The sequence below is a fragment of the Jaculus jaculus genome, chromosome 5 (genome assembly GCF_020740685.1).
Source record: "Jaculus jaculus isolate mJacJac1 chromosome 5, mJacJac1.mat.Y.cur, whole genome shotgun sequence".
Taxonomy (NCBI): Eukaryota; Metazoa; Chordata; class Mammalia; order Rodentia; family Dipodidae; genus Jaculus; species Jaculus jaculus.
In genome coordinates this window covers 47,363,297-47,378,212 of record NC_059106.1, presented here as the reverse complement: position 1 = coordinate 47,378,212, position 14,916 = coordinate 47,363,297, and the positions used below count along the sequence as shown (strand labels likewise).

The 14,916-nt window shown below is 46.3% G+C and overlaps 1 protein-coding gene across 1 annotated transcript; it reads right to left on the bottom strand.

Moving 5' to 3' along the window:
* Window positions 1–2,327: 2,327 nt before the first annotated feature.
* On the bottom strand, window positions 2,328–13,860 carry Aadacl3 (arylacetamide deacetylase like 3). Its single transcript, XM_004657630.2, has 4 exons — window positions 13,690–13,860; window positions 8,668–8,884; window positions 4,531–4,594; window positions 2,328–3,102 (listed from the first exon to the last, which is right to left on the bottom strand). Exons 1-4 carry the CDS (start codon window positions 13,858–13,860, stop codon window positions 2,328–2,330), a joined length of 1,227 nt encoding a protein of 408 aa, XP_004657687.2.
* Window positions 13,861–14,916: the final 1,056 nt, after the last annotated feature.

Sequence of the window (14,916 nt, the reverse complement as noted above, 5' to 3'; positions counted from 1 at the left end):
ACCATGTCTCTTGTCATCCATAAAATTCATCTCTGACAGATTGGTCTACTTCCCGTCTGACCAGGGCAATCTGAGTTGCTTTTTTTATTATTTATTTTATTATTATTTTTTTTTTTTGAGCCAGGTTCTCACTGTAGCCCAAGCTAACATAGGATCCACTCTGTAGCCCAGGTTGGCCTCAAATTCATGACACTCCTCTTATCTCCAATTCCTGAGTGCTAAGATTATAGGTATGAGCATCCTGCTTGGCTGAGTTGGTTCTTTGTTTAAGACTAATAATTAGGGCTGGAGAAATGGCTTAGCGGTTAAGGTACTTGCCTGCAAAGCCAAAGGACCCAGGTTTGATTACTCAGGACCCATGAAAGCCAGATGCACAAGGTGGCACATGTGTCTGGAGTTCATTTGCAGTGGCTGGTAGCCCTGGTGCACCCATTCTCTCTCTCTCTGCCTTCTTTTTCTGTCTCAAATAAATAAAATATTTTTTTTTTTCTTTTTTCAAGGTAGGGTCTTGCTCTAGTTCAAGCTGACCTGGAATTCACTATGTAGTCTCAGGGTGGCCTCAAACTTATGGTGATCCTCTTACCTCTGCCTCCCAAGTGCTGGGATTAAAGGTATATGCCACCATGCCAAAATATTTAAAACTAATAATTATTTAATTTCAGAGAGAAGAGGGGAATGGGAATGCCAGATCCTTATACCTGTGCAAATGAACTTCGAATCAAACCATCAAACTGGGGAATCAAACCATAGGTCTTCAAGGTTTGTAAGAAAGTGCCTTTAATCACTTAGCCAACTCTCTGACCTTTGGTTCTTTGTCTTAAAAAAAAAAAAAAAAAAAAAAAAAAAGCAGGTCTGGCACAATGGCTTAGCAGTTAAGGCACTTGCCTGGCAAGCCTAAGGACCCATGTTCGACTCTCCAGATCCCATGTTAGCCAGATGCACAAAGATGAGGCAAGTGCAAGGTTGCATATGCCCACTAGGTAGTACAAGCATCTGAAGTTTGATTTCAGTGGCTGAGGACCTGTCACGCCAGTTCTTTCCCTCTCTCTAAAATAAAAATTAAAAAAAATTTAAAAAGCAAACTGGGCATGGTAGCCCACGCCCACACGCCGTTGATCCCAGCACCCGGGAGGCAGAAGTGGAAGGACTGCCAGGATTTTGAGACTACATAGTGAATTCCAGGTCATCCCGGGCTAGAGTGAAGCCTACCTTGAAAACCAAAATTAAATAAATAACTTTAAAAAATAAAAATCAAAAGCAGTTCCCATGAACACATCTGTCCTTTGGCTCCCTCTAGAATTCCCACTATGGGTATGGTTGAGTTTGATTAAGCTCAGCTTCCCTCCAACTCCTCCCTTTTCTCCTTTCTTTCTTTCTTTCTTTTTTTTTTTTTTTTTTTTTTTGAGGTAGTGTCTCACTGTAGCCCAGGCTGACCTGGAATTCACTATGTAGTCTCAGGCTGGCCTTGAACTCAGTGATCCTCCTACCCCTGCCTCCTGAGGGCTGGGATTGAATGTGTGGTGTCATCACGCCCAGCTCAACCCTCGTCCTTTAATACTTACGATGTTGCTTCAGGATCCTCAGTTGGAAGCTCAACATTGACTCCCAGAACTCACCCGCTGCCATGCTCAGTTAGCTCTATCTCCCCAGCCACCATGGGAAATATGTCGACTGCCACTGTCACATACTTCCAGCACAAGCTAGCTGGGCACCCAAAGAAGGAGGCATCGCCATCAACACCATCACTACCACTAGCAGCCTTGAGGACAGCTCTCCCTTCTGCTGTATCACAATGGAAAAACCAGTAAGGCACACACCTTTAATCCCAGCACTTGGAGGCAGGGGTAGGAGGATCGCCGTGAGTTCGAGGTTACCCTGACACTACATAGTGAATTCCGCGTCATCCTGGACTAGAGTGAGACCCTATCAGCAAGATCATACCCAGTGCACTGTATTCCCAAGGTGCGACCCACCAGATGTCCCTAGCACAAAGTCTGAATCAGCCTAGACAGTTTGACTTCTAGCAAAGGAACGAGGCTACAAACAACTCTTTACACATGGAGCCATTCCTGTAAATGGCCACTGAAGATGGTCAGCTCAGATTTTCCCATGGGCATGGACAGAGAGCCCTACCCAACCCAGCCCTTCCAAACCTGCCTCCTTGTGATCTGCTCCATTTGTCCAGAACGATATTCATTGTTTGGGTTTAGAACCCAGACCAAGAAGGCTACCACCACTTCCACCCTCCTTAGCACCATGTAATATATAAGTCACAGAAAGCCACGCACAGAGACTAGATGGTGGCTTCTCGCAGGAAGGAAAGAACATCAGAGCCCTTTGATAAACTGGGTAATCACACTCATGATTCTGCTGGAGCAAGGGATGCTTAAGAAACCCATGTTGAGGGTGTTAAGCACTCCGTGAAAGCCGTCTTCCATATGGTGCCACGTCACAGGAACCCCCAGGTCTTCCAGCCTCTTCTTGTATAAGAGTGAATGGTCCCGGAGTAGATCGTATTCACAGCTCACGATGCAAGTTTCTGGGACCTGAGACAGTATGTCATCTTCTACGAGCAGGGGTGAGCACGTCCAATCCCGAACGACGCTCGTCTGCAGGTAAATATCTTCATCCACAGGCCCATGGGGTACAGGTTGGTAGCCTTGCTCCTTAAACCTTTCTGGGATGTTTTCTGAGCCCAACCACTTTCTGTACTTCTCCCAGACTTCTGGAGGCAAGTGGGTCCCATTCTTGATGGCATCCTTCCAAGACAGGCTCATACCTAGGTGACAACACCAACAGTAAAAAGCAAAGTCCCAAGTGAGCAGTGGGATGTTCTTGTTTTGCTGAAAGGAAGGGGACTGGAAATCCAGGGCTTGCAGGGCAGAGTAGATCAGAACCTGAGCCCTGAGGCGCGGGAGATCTGTCCGGTTCACAAACATCTGAGAGATCACACTGGCTACTGCTCCTCCCACACTGTCACCACAGACCACAACTCGAGCTGGGTCCACTCCATACGCATGCAGGGACTTCAGGAAGTGGACAGTGGCCACAGTGCAGTCAGTTCGAATCACTGGAAACTTGTATTTGGGTGCCTTGCGGTATCTAGAAAGAAAATGAGCACCATGGTTCGTGTGTAACACTCAGCAAAGCCAGAGTAATCTTTTTCTTAAGGTTTTATTTATTTATTTGCAAGGAGAGAAAGAAAGAGAATGGGCAAGCCTCCAGCCACTGCAAACAAACTCCAGATGCATGCGCCACTTGGGGTACTGGGAACGCTAACCCAAGTCACTAGGCCTTGCAGGCAAGCGCCTTAACCACTAAGCAATCTCTCCAGCCCCCAGAATGATCTTTATTCCAAATTCCTCCCTGAATTCCAAGCAGGTAGAGGTGGATAAGAGGCCTAAACGCAATGGTAGACCAAGTCCTCATGCCTGGCACTCAGGCAGCTGCCATTCCCATTGTCTCAGAGATCAGAGGACTAGCCAGTGTCACAAGTGCCATGCCATTCCCCGTGGGTCAACAACTCTAGGCAGCACCAGTACCAGCCCCTCTATCTGAACCTGCCTGCCATGACTTCCCTGACAAACCTGACTTCCCTGACACGCCCGTTCCTTCCTCCTGTCTTGGGATTCTCTCTGTGTGGTGTGCATGCTGTTTGGGTTGTCTGTGTGTGTGTGTGTGTTTCTACATGTTCATGTGTGCATACACATATGTACACGTGCACGTGTGGATACCTATGTCAGGTACCTGTTTCAGTCATTTTAGCCGGGGCTGACTTTGAACTCATGCTCTTACTGAACCTGGAGCTCATTAATTCAGCTAGACTAGCTAGCCCACAAGCCCCAGCGACCCTCTCCTGTCTCTGCCTCCTCAGCTCTGGGGTTGCATGTGTCACTGCCACACCTAGCTTTTTGTTTTTGTTTTTCGAGGTAGGGTCTCACTCTAGCCCAGGCTGACCTGGAATTCACTGTGGAGTCTCAGGGTGGCCTGGAGTTCACAGCGATCCTCCTACCTCTGCCTCTCAAGTGCTGGGATTAAAGGCATGCGCCACCACGCCCGGCCACACGTCGCTTTTTACATAGATGGCTGGGATCTGAACGCAGGTCCTTGTGATTACACAGCAGGCACTTGACTGACAGCTACTCCCCAGCCCTGGGTTATCTTGCTGATGATGTCTGCATTTAACAGGAGGAGCTGCTACCTGTCCGCCAAGGGCATGGGTCCTTCATTTACTGAATTGTTCTCTGCAGAAGTAAGCCTTTGGGGAAGCTCCACCCCTGTTCCCAAAAGACAGGCCTGAAAATGTACCTCTATTCACACATCCCTAAGGGCTGCTTACCCCAAGGCATATTCTCTGTTCCAAGATCTGGCCCTCTCTCCTTCTCTTCCTGCCTCTCCTCACTGGCTCCTCACAGCTCAGTCCTCCTCGTGGTCCTCCCTCTACCCCCACCTGCCCTCTGCGTAATCTCCCCACCCCACACGTACAGACCGGGGCTAGAAGCCTGCGTGCCCCGTGGTCTCCTTACTCACCCAACGGACAAGACCACAGAGTCGCTATCCTTTGACAAATACAAGCATATGTTGTGGTGGGTTCCTGGAAAATAAGAGGATCATCATGGTCACAGGAAGTCCTGCTTGGCCACTCACTGCTCAGAGCTGTCTTCATATTAGGAACAAAACACCTCGGTTGGCTCTGAGTAGGTGTGACAAATTTGCTTCTAGGTAAAGAACAAATTTTCTCCCAATTTCTCACCATTTCTCCTCTATGGGCTGTCTGGACAACTTTCTCCAAATTTTTCACGCCCTCATTCACCCCATCATTTATTGATTGATTGATTGATTCATTCATTTATTTATTTAGAATGCATATGGGCACATCAGGGCCTCTTGCTGCTGCAAACAAACTCAAGACACTTGTAACACATTGTACACCCGGCTTTTTGCGGGTACTGGAGAATGTGACCTGGGCAGGAAGGCTTTACAAGCAAGCACCTTTAACCACAGAGCCAGCTCCCCAGCCTTTCATTTTGAAGGACTCAGGAAGCCATAATAGAACTCAGAATCATCAATAGGCCTAAGTTTCTGCTTCCCAGCAAGCTAGGTTTCCTGATAAGGGGGAGTAGACTGTCTGCACCATGCGTTCCTGTGGTCATAGATAAAGTTTGCTTAAAATAAGTTTGTTTAAGTTCCTCAAATACACATAGCCAATCACAATAAAGGTTACCTAATCTGCTTGGAATCCTCCTAGCCCCCTGCCCACCAGCTTTGCCCACCAGCATCCTAAGCCTATCAGAAAAATACAAGTGCTGTTCCTGCTTAAATCAACCAATCATGTGACCATTCCCCTACTTCTTTGTTCAAATCCCTATAAAAAACCTGCCGCCCTGCTGCTCAGGGCTCTTGTACGGATCCACTGCATTGGTGAAGTCAAGAGTCCCAGCTTAAGCCCGAAATAAAGCTCTTTGCTGTTGCATTCATGTCAGACTCTCAGTGGTCTTTGGGGACTCCGTGATCTGGGCATAACAATTTCACCATGTATTAAAAATATCTCACAGGGGTAACCCAGGCCCAGAAAGCCAAGCGCCACATGTTCTCTCTCATATGTGGATCCTAGCTACAGATGATTTGGCTTCTGTGTGAGAATGAAAATACTTAGTAGCCGAGGCCAGTAAGTTAACAAGGAGACATAAAGGGAAGAGAAAGGAAGGGAGGAGGGTACTTAATAGGTTGATATTGTATATATGTAAGTACAATGATTGAGATGGGGAGGTAATATGATGGAGAACGGAATTTCAAAGGGGAAAGTGTGTGGGGGGGAGGGAGGGAATTACCATGGTTTTTTTTTATAATCATGGAAAATGCTAATAAAAATTTAAAAAAATAAAAACCTCACAGGGCTGTGAAGACAGCTCAGGAGTTAAAGGTGCTTGCTTCCTCAGGGTGAGGTGGTATTCACCTTTTTTAGTCCCAGCACTCGGAGGCTGAGATAGGGAGGGGCATTGTGAGTTCAAGGACAGCTGAGGCTGCAGAGTGAGTTCCAAGTCAGCCTGAGCTAAAGGGAGACCTTGCTTCAAAACATCCTGTCTCCCCGCCCCCTGCAACAAAAAAGGTGCTTGCTTCCAAAGACTGTTAGCTTGGATTCAATTCCCCAGCCACCCATGTCGAAGCCAGATGGTCATTCATCTGCAGTGGTGAGAGACCCTGCTGCACCCTCACCAAACTAACCAAATAAATAAAATCATATATTAAATATATACACATGCATGGTTTTATACATATAAACGCTCTTTTTTTCATCTAAAAATTAGTGTCTGGCAAGTTGCATAGTCTCTATGAGGCTCTGTTCCCTCTTTGGTACAACAGGAACAATGTGGCCATCTGCCTCACAGCGGCTCAGGTTCAAACAAGAGGATGCATGCGCGGAGCTCCCACGGGGCAGGTCACGTACTAATTCATATTAACAAGTATTAGTTAATATTATTTATTGTTGTTGTCATTTGTCATACTGACCAAACGGAAATCCTTATTGACTAAGCCTCTTGTTCTCAACGGCTGCCCTAGGGACCTGGGTTCCCTACATGAGAAGACACGTCTAAAACCAAAGGAGGCACGGTGGGAGGATCACCCTGAGTTCGAGGCCACCCTGAAACTACATAGTGAATTCCAGGTCAACCTGAGCTGGAGTGAAATCCTACCTCGAAAAACCACACACACACACACACACACACATGAAACTAAAATCAAAGGAAGATGTTCTCACCAGAACAAGGGTGGGGAGAATTACTATAATGAAACCATGTCCACCTTGATTAAAGTGGGATTAAAGGCATGTGCCCCAAGCCCAGCTCACTTTGAGTTTTTAACATTTTCTTCCCTCTCTCTTTTCCCTCCCTCCTTTCCTTCCTTCCTTCCTTTCTCCCTTCTTTCCTCCTTCCCTCCCTTTTTCTCTCCTTGCTTTTCTTTCTTTTCTCTTTCTTTCTTTTTTTTTTTTTTGTTTCCTGAGGTAGCATCTCACTCTAGCCCAGGGCTGGCCTCAAAGTCACAGGGATCCTCCTGCCTCTGTCTCCTCAGTTCATGTGACACCACATCCAGGTCTTGCCTTCCTTTTATTTATTTATTTATTTATTTTTGAGATAGAATCTTTCTATGTAGTTTAGGATGGCCTCAAACTTTATCTTCCTGCCTCTGACTTCTGGGTGCCGGAGTTAGAGGCACAAGATACCATGCACAGTCTTTTTGGAAGTTCCCTCAAATCTTGGGTCTTCCTATTTGTTTTTGTTTTCTCAAGATAGAGTCTCTCTCTTTCTCTCTCTAGCCCAGGTTGACCTGGAATTCACTATGTAGTCTCAGGGTGGCCTTGAACTCATGATGATCCTCCTTATCACTGCCTCCTGAGTGCTGGGATTAAAGGCATGCACTACCATACCTGGCCAAACCAGAGTTTTTTGAGATATGAAACAAAATGATGAATTTATTTATTTTCACTTAAAATATATTTTTTAAATTTTATTTATTTATTTGAGAGCGACAGACACAGAGAGAAAGACATAGAGGGAGAGAGAGAGAATGGGCGCGCCAGGGCTTCCAGCCTCTGCAAACGAACTCCAGACGCGTGCGCCCCCTTGTGCATCTGGCTAACATGGGACCTGGGGAACTGAGCCTCGAACCGGGGTCCTTAGGCTTCACAGGCAAGTGCTTAACCGCTAAGCCATCTCTCCAGCCCACTTAAAATATTTTTAATCCCAACTAAATTTAAGTGGTGACTATATGACAGGAACCAAATGCTTTTGTGTGTTGCTTCAAAATAGGTAATTCTGGGGCTGGAGAGATGGCTTAGCAGTTAAGCGCTTGCCTGTGAAGCCTAACGACCCCGGTTCGAGGCTCAATTCCCCAGGACTCATGTTAGCCAGATGCACAACGGTGCGCATGCGTCTGAAGTTCATTTGCAGTGGCTGGAGGCCCTGGCGTGCCCATTCTCTCTCTATCTGCCTCTCTCTCTCTCTGTCACTTTCAAATAAATAAAAATAAAAAAGTTAAAAAAATAGGTAATTCTGGAGAGTGATACCTTACTTCCCCAAAACAAAATAGGTAATTTTGGCCAGATGTGGTGGCGCTAGCTTTTCTTTAATCCCAGCACTCGGGAGGCAGAGGTAGGAGAATCACTGAGTTGGAGGCCAGTTTGGGACTACAGAGTGAATACCAGGTCATCCTGGGCTACAATGAGACCCTATCTTGGAGAAAAAAAACAAAACAAAACAAAACAAAACAAAAAAACAGGTAATTTTACATTATGTGAATTTCACCTCAGTGAAGAAATTTTTTTTTACTTCAACAATCACAATTTTCAATCCAATAAACATATACACTCAGTCCTCTCCATAGACTCCTCAGATTCAACTAACTGTGAACTAAAAATGTCCCAAAAATATTGTGTATGTACTGAACACAGACAAGCTTGTGTTCCTCTTCATTATTCCCTTAAAAAAGCAGTATAGCAACCATTTACATGCTATTCATACTGTAGACGAACGTACACATATGCATATACATCCTTCTCGGGGAGACCACCCAAATGATTTGGGGTCTACTAACTTCCCTGCCCACCAGGGACATGCCCATCCTCTCAAACCCCTTTAGCAGGGTGCCAGAGAGGGAGGCCAATCTTACTCAAGCTCCCCAGGATGGCCCCGCCACCGTGGTAGAAGATGATGCCAGCCCTGAGGGCGCGGGAGGGCGCCTTGGGCTTGTACAGCTTCACAGGGATTGACCCAAAGCAGAGATCCGTGACCACGACATCTGGGTGTGTCCTGAGCGGCTGCAGGTCATGCACAAAACTGGCAAACTGGGGTGCAGAACAGAGCCCCAGCTTCTCAAAAATGTTGCCCTGCCAGAGAGAAAAGATGAAACGGGTTGAGAAAGGGGCGTGCGTGGGTCCGCTTTGCATGCCGCCTGGAGTCTGACTGCCACATCTACCCTCTGCAGGGGCAGAAAGGGTCATTTTCATGACATCTTTATAAAACCACACTTAAATGGGCTGGACAGATGGCTTAGCCTCTAAGGCACATGACTACAAAACCTAAGGACCCAGGCTCACTTCCCCAGGACCCACATAAGCCACATGCACATGGTAGCCCATGTGTCTGGAGTGTGTTTGCAGTGGCTGGAGGCCCTGGCACACCCATTTTCCCTCCCTTTTGCTCCTTTCCCTCTCTGTAATGCATCAATAAAAAATATTTTAAAAAACAAACAACAACAACAAAAAGAACCCCACACTTACCCAGTTCCATGTCCAGAACCAGCCAGACCCCCTTAACTCACTTTTCTTGTTATTTATTTATTTATTTATTTATTTTGGAAAAGAAGAAAGTCCTCTTATCTTTCCATGTTAGTATTGGATTATTTTTGGGGGGGTGGGATGGGGGGAAGATGTCTGCGGTGGTTTGGATGTAAAATGTACCTCACCAGGTAATTTTGGATCCTATATAAATTCACCGGTTCCTTCCATTCTGTCTCCTGGGGAGTTAAGGGACCCTGAGAGGAACAAATCCTGTTTCACCTCCCTGGTGGGCTTTTCTTTTAAAAGCACTGGCCTTGCTGTGAAGCGATCTGTAGCTTGTTTCCTTATGAGTGGGCTCAGTCACGGGTGAGCCCCCTCCCCCACCTCCAATATCATGAGACTTCAAAACAGGACCCTGCCTAGGACTTTATCTCTCAGCGATCACTGAGTCCAAATCTAGCCGCATGTCACACAGCAGTTGCATAACGGGTTTTCAGACTGGAACAACCCGCAGCAGTGGTGGGTGATAAGTAAGGAGAGCTCACCCTGTGCCAGGCATTGCCATATGCCCGCGGGGCAGCTCGCTTGATGCTGTCCCCACAGAACGCCTCCGAGTAGGAGCTGCTGTTTCCCTACTTGTCAGGCCAGGAAACTAAGTCACAGCAGCTAGAAAACTGGTCGACAGGCTGTGAAAGCCACGGGTCCCAGTCAAAATGCTGGTGGTCTCAGAACGGAGGATAAAAGGAATGGACAACACTGCCTACAGGATGAGGGTCCTCAGGGGAGGGGGCAGAGAGGACAAAAGAAGATACAGAATGGGGAAAGGATGTTCAAACACGAAAGTTCTCAGTAAACAAGATTTACTCAGCAGCAACAAATGCAGACTCAAGTTGAGAGTCAGTATCAAGATTTCCCATTGAAAAGGAGCTTTCCGTCACTTTATATTCTGTAAGAAACCTAGGACTGGAGAGAGATGGCTTAGCGGTTAAGTGCTTGCCTGTGAAGCCTAAGGACCTCGGTTTGAGGCTCGGTTCCCCAGGACCCACGTTAGCCAGATGCACAAGGGGGCGCACGCGTCTGGAGTTCGTCTGCAGTGGCTGGAAGCCCTGGCGTGCCCATTCTCTCTCCCTCTCTCTATCTGCCTTTTTCTCTCTCTGTCGCTCTCAAATAAATAAATAAAAATAACAAAAAAAAAATTAAAAAAAAAGAAACCTAACAAAAATATACTGTTTTCTCCTTTCAGGCAATTTTCTTGCCTGAATGATTAACTTATTTATTTGAGAGAGAAAGAGGCAGATAGATAGATAGATGAAAGAGAGAGAGAGAAAGAAAGTATAGGTGTGCCAGGGCCTCTAGCCATTGCAAACTAACTCCAGACACATGTGTCACCTTGTGCATCTGGCTTTATGTGGGTATTAGAGAATTGAACTTGGGTCCTTGGGCTTGCCAGGCAAGTGCCCCAATCACTGAGCCATCTCTCCAGCTCCAATCTTTGTTTGTTTACTTATTTGTTATTTTGAGGTAGAGTCTTGTTCTATCCCAGGCTGACCTAGAACTCACAGCAATCCTCCTACCTCTGCCCCTTGAGTACTGGGATTAAAGGGATGTGCCACTGCACCTGGCAACAATTTTTTTTTTTTTTTTTTTTTTTTTTTTTTTTTTGGTTTTATAAGATATGGTCTCACTCTGGCCCAGGCTGACCTGGAATTCACTATGTAGTCTCAGGGTGGCCTGGCACTCATGGTGATTTTCCTACCTCTGCCTCCCAAGTGCTAGGATTAAAGGTGTGCGCCACACCTGGCTTTTTCTTTCTTTCTTTCTTTCTTTCTTTCTTTCTTTCCTTCTTTCTTTCTTTCTTTCTTTCTTTCTTTCTTTTTTTGGTTAAAATATTTTTAATATTCAATTTCTGTCAGCTCCCTCGAAAACTACTATGGACCATGGGGGCAACATCTGTACAACTCTCTACATGATCTATTTGCATGGATTTGAATAAATTTCACAGACTGGGAACAGAAAGGCACTATATTACATAAGCACTTTCCCATCGTCTAAAGGCAAACAAGAGATTTTTAAAAAATACTATACTATTTAAAATTTTTTTGTTAGCCGGGCGTGGTGGCGCATGCCTTTAATCCCAGCACTCGGGAGGCAGAGGTAGGAGGATCGCTGTGAGTTCGAGGCCACCCTGAGACTCCATAGTGAATTCCAGGTCAGCCTGGGCTACAGTGAGACCCTACCTCGAACAACCAAAAACAAAAAAAAACAAACAAATAAAATTTTTTTGTTTTGTTTATTTTTATTTACTTATTTGAGAGCAACAGAGAGAGAAAGAGGCAGAGAGAGAGAGAGAGAGAGAGAGAATGGGCACACCAGGGCCTCCAGCCATGGCAAACAAACTCCAGATGCATGCACCCTCTTGTGCATCTGGCTAATGTGGGTCCTGGGGAATCAAGCCTTTAACAGAGGTCCTTAGGATTCACAGGTAAGCACTTAACCGCTAAGCCAACTCTCCAGCCCTTTTTAATAGTTTTATTTTATTTATTTATTTTTTTTGTTTTGTTTAGGCTTTGCTCATTTTTGGAGCTAATTCACTAACTTGCTTCCTGTTTCTCTGGCTTTTTGTGACTGTGGTCGCTGGGGCCCAGTGACTCATTCCTACCTTCTAGCTTTATAGCGTGCTGAGGGCTGGGAAAAAATGAGATGTGAGTCAGGCCAGGGGAGAGAGCTGGGCAATTTCCTCCAGCTATTAACTGAGCATTATAGTTTGTGTGTTGAGTGTCCCATCCACCCCCCACCCCCAGAGGACCACATAGGAAGACTTAATCCCCAGGGTGGAGCCTTTGAAAGGCTTAGTGGACCTCCAAAGGGCTGTGCTCTGAAAGACACTGTTGGGGAAGGGCTGAGTGGAGAATAAAAATAAAGCAGGCAGGCGTGGTACACATTCCTTTAATCCCAGCAGGGATAGGAGGATGGCTGTGAGTTCCAGCCCAGCCTGGGACTGCAGAGTAAAGTCTCAGGTCAACCTGGGCTAGAGCAAGATGCTACCTCAAAAAACAAAAAAACAGAAACAAAAATCTTTCCCGGGCATGGTAGTGCGCGCTTTTAATCCCAGCATTTGGAGGCTGAGGTAGGAGGATTGCTATGATTTCAAGGCCAACCTGGGACTACATAGTGAATTACATGTCAGCCTGGGCTAGAGTGAGACCCTACCTCAAAACAACAACAAACCACCCCTTCCCAAGGCTGGAGAGATAGCTTAATTAAGATGTTTGCCTGCAACACCAAAGGACCCAGGTTCAATTCCCCAGTACCCATGTAAGCCAAATGTGCAAGGTAGTGCATGCATCTGGAGTTCATTTGCAGTAGCTGCAGGCCTTGGTGTGCTCATTCTCCCCCCCCATATATATATATATATATATATATATATATATATATATATATATATATATATATATATATATATATATCTGCCTCTTTTTGTCTCTCTTTCTCAAATAAATAAAAATAAAATATTTTTAAAAACCTAAAGTATGAGCTGGAGGGGTGGCTTAGTGGTTAAGTGCTTGCCTGTGAAGCCTAAGGGCCCTTGTTCGAGGCTCAATTCCCCAGGACCCACGTTAGCCAGATGCACAAGGGGGGAGCGCACGCATCTGGAGTTCATGTGCAGTGGCTGGAGGCCCTGGCGCGCCCATTCTCTCTCTCTCTCTCTCTCTCTCTCTCTCTCTCTCTCTCTCTCTCTGCCTCCTTCTCTGTCACTCTCAAATAAATAAACAAAAAAAATTAAAACAAAAAAACCCTAAAGTATAATGATACACACACACACACACACACACACACACACACATATGTATATTCATGTCATAATAAAATCCATTTTTGAAAGCAAACACCTTAAATTGCGGAGCCATCTCCCCAGCCTTGAAATCAATTTTTGTATTGTAACCAAATAAAATTAAGGAAAAGCATTGTAGGACCTCAACCCCTTCCTCTTGCCTGATCTCTGACCATAGGGTGGGCAGTCTCACCCATCCATACACTCCTGTCATGAGGGGCTCCCATCCTATGCACCCAAAGTAATGGGGCCCACCAACATCACAGGCTGCATTACAATCTCCAAAACCCCAAGCCCAAATAAACCTTTTAGCTTTGTAAGCGGATGATCTCAGGTAGTATGTTATGGTAACTTGAAACTAACACAGTGAGAAAGCCTGCCATTCTTTGAAATTTAGTGACTATTCACAGGTCCGGCTTCAGAAGCATAAAGGAGGCTGAGAACCACTTACTAGGGGTTGCTCAGGGGTGAGCAACCCCAGGCCACATGACACTAGTGTTAATTCACCTAGAAACTTCTGGTCTGTGATTTTCCTTGTTCCTTAGCCCTCTGGAGGAGCGGACAAATCAAATGCACTCACCCATGTCAGGGACAGCTGGAAAAGGCAAGTGAGAACCCTTAGCTTCACAGGGTGGCCGATGCCTTTGGGGATGTGTACTGTGAGGAAGTGGCTGCAGACCACCCAGAGGAACACCCCCACACAGAACACAGCGCCGGCTGCGGCCAGCAGCGCCAGGGCTGGCCCCACCATGCTTCTCCACCTCGGAGGAGGCTGAGTCTAATCTGAGCCGAGCACAGGCCATTGAGGACCCGGTTCCAGGAAGCAGCTCTCCTCACTTATGTAAGGCGAGCGCCTCTCCCCACCTCCCTGTTTCCCCAGACATTGGCTGAGCTCAGGTGATTCACAAAGCCTTGGGAGGGCACTGTTCTAGGGCCAGGAGAAAGTGATTCCTACTGCCTCCTACACCTGGAAAGAGCTCTCGGGAACTCCCACTTAGATCCTGCCATTGCTACTAGGTATGGCCTTGAGTGCTTCTTACCATAGGCACATAGACACTTGTCTTCAGACGCATGGTCCACACCCTCACTCCACTCTGGCCACGTCTGCTGCTCCTTAGCCTACCAAGTAGGTGCCAGGGACTGCACTTGCTATCTTCTGGATACACCAACCTCAATATCACTTGTACTGTACCCTTCCTATTCTGAAGGTCACCCCTCAAGTGTCACCTTCTGATTTAAAATTGTAGCCCCTTGGGCTGAGGAGACTGCTCAGTGGTTAAGGCTTGGGTACAAAGCCTGATAGCCAGGGTTCGATTCCCTAGTACCCACGTAAAGCCAGCTGCACAAAGTGGCGCATGTGTCTGGAGTTCATTTGCAGTGGCAACAGGCCTTGGTGTGCCCATTTTTTCTCTCTCTCTTTCTCTCTCCTTATAAATAAAAATATTTTAGGTCAGGCATGGTGGTACAAGCCTTAACCCCAGCATTTAGGAGGCAGAAGTAGGAGGATCATTATGAGTTTGAGGCCAGCCTGGAACTACAGAGTGAGACCCTACTTCCAAACAAACAAATTATATACATCTTGTAGCTCCTTACCCACTGGCATTCCCATGCCCCTCCCCTCCCCCTACCATTTCCAAGTAAAATGTGTCACCTGTTTCATGAATTATAGCATGTAATTTCTGAAAAGAGAAGTGTTTATTTTGGACGGTTTTGTGCCTAGAGGCTGGATCTAGTTCTCTGTCAGAGCAAATGTCTATTGCTTGCAGGGATTAATAAACAGGCTTGCCCTCTTCATTGTAAACCTGGA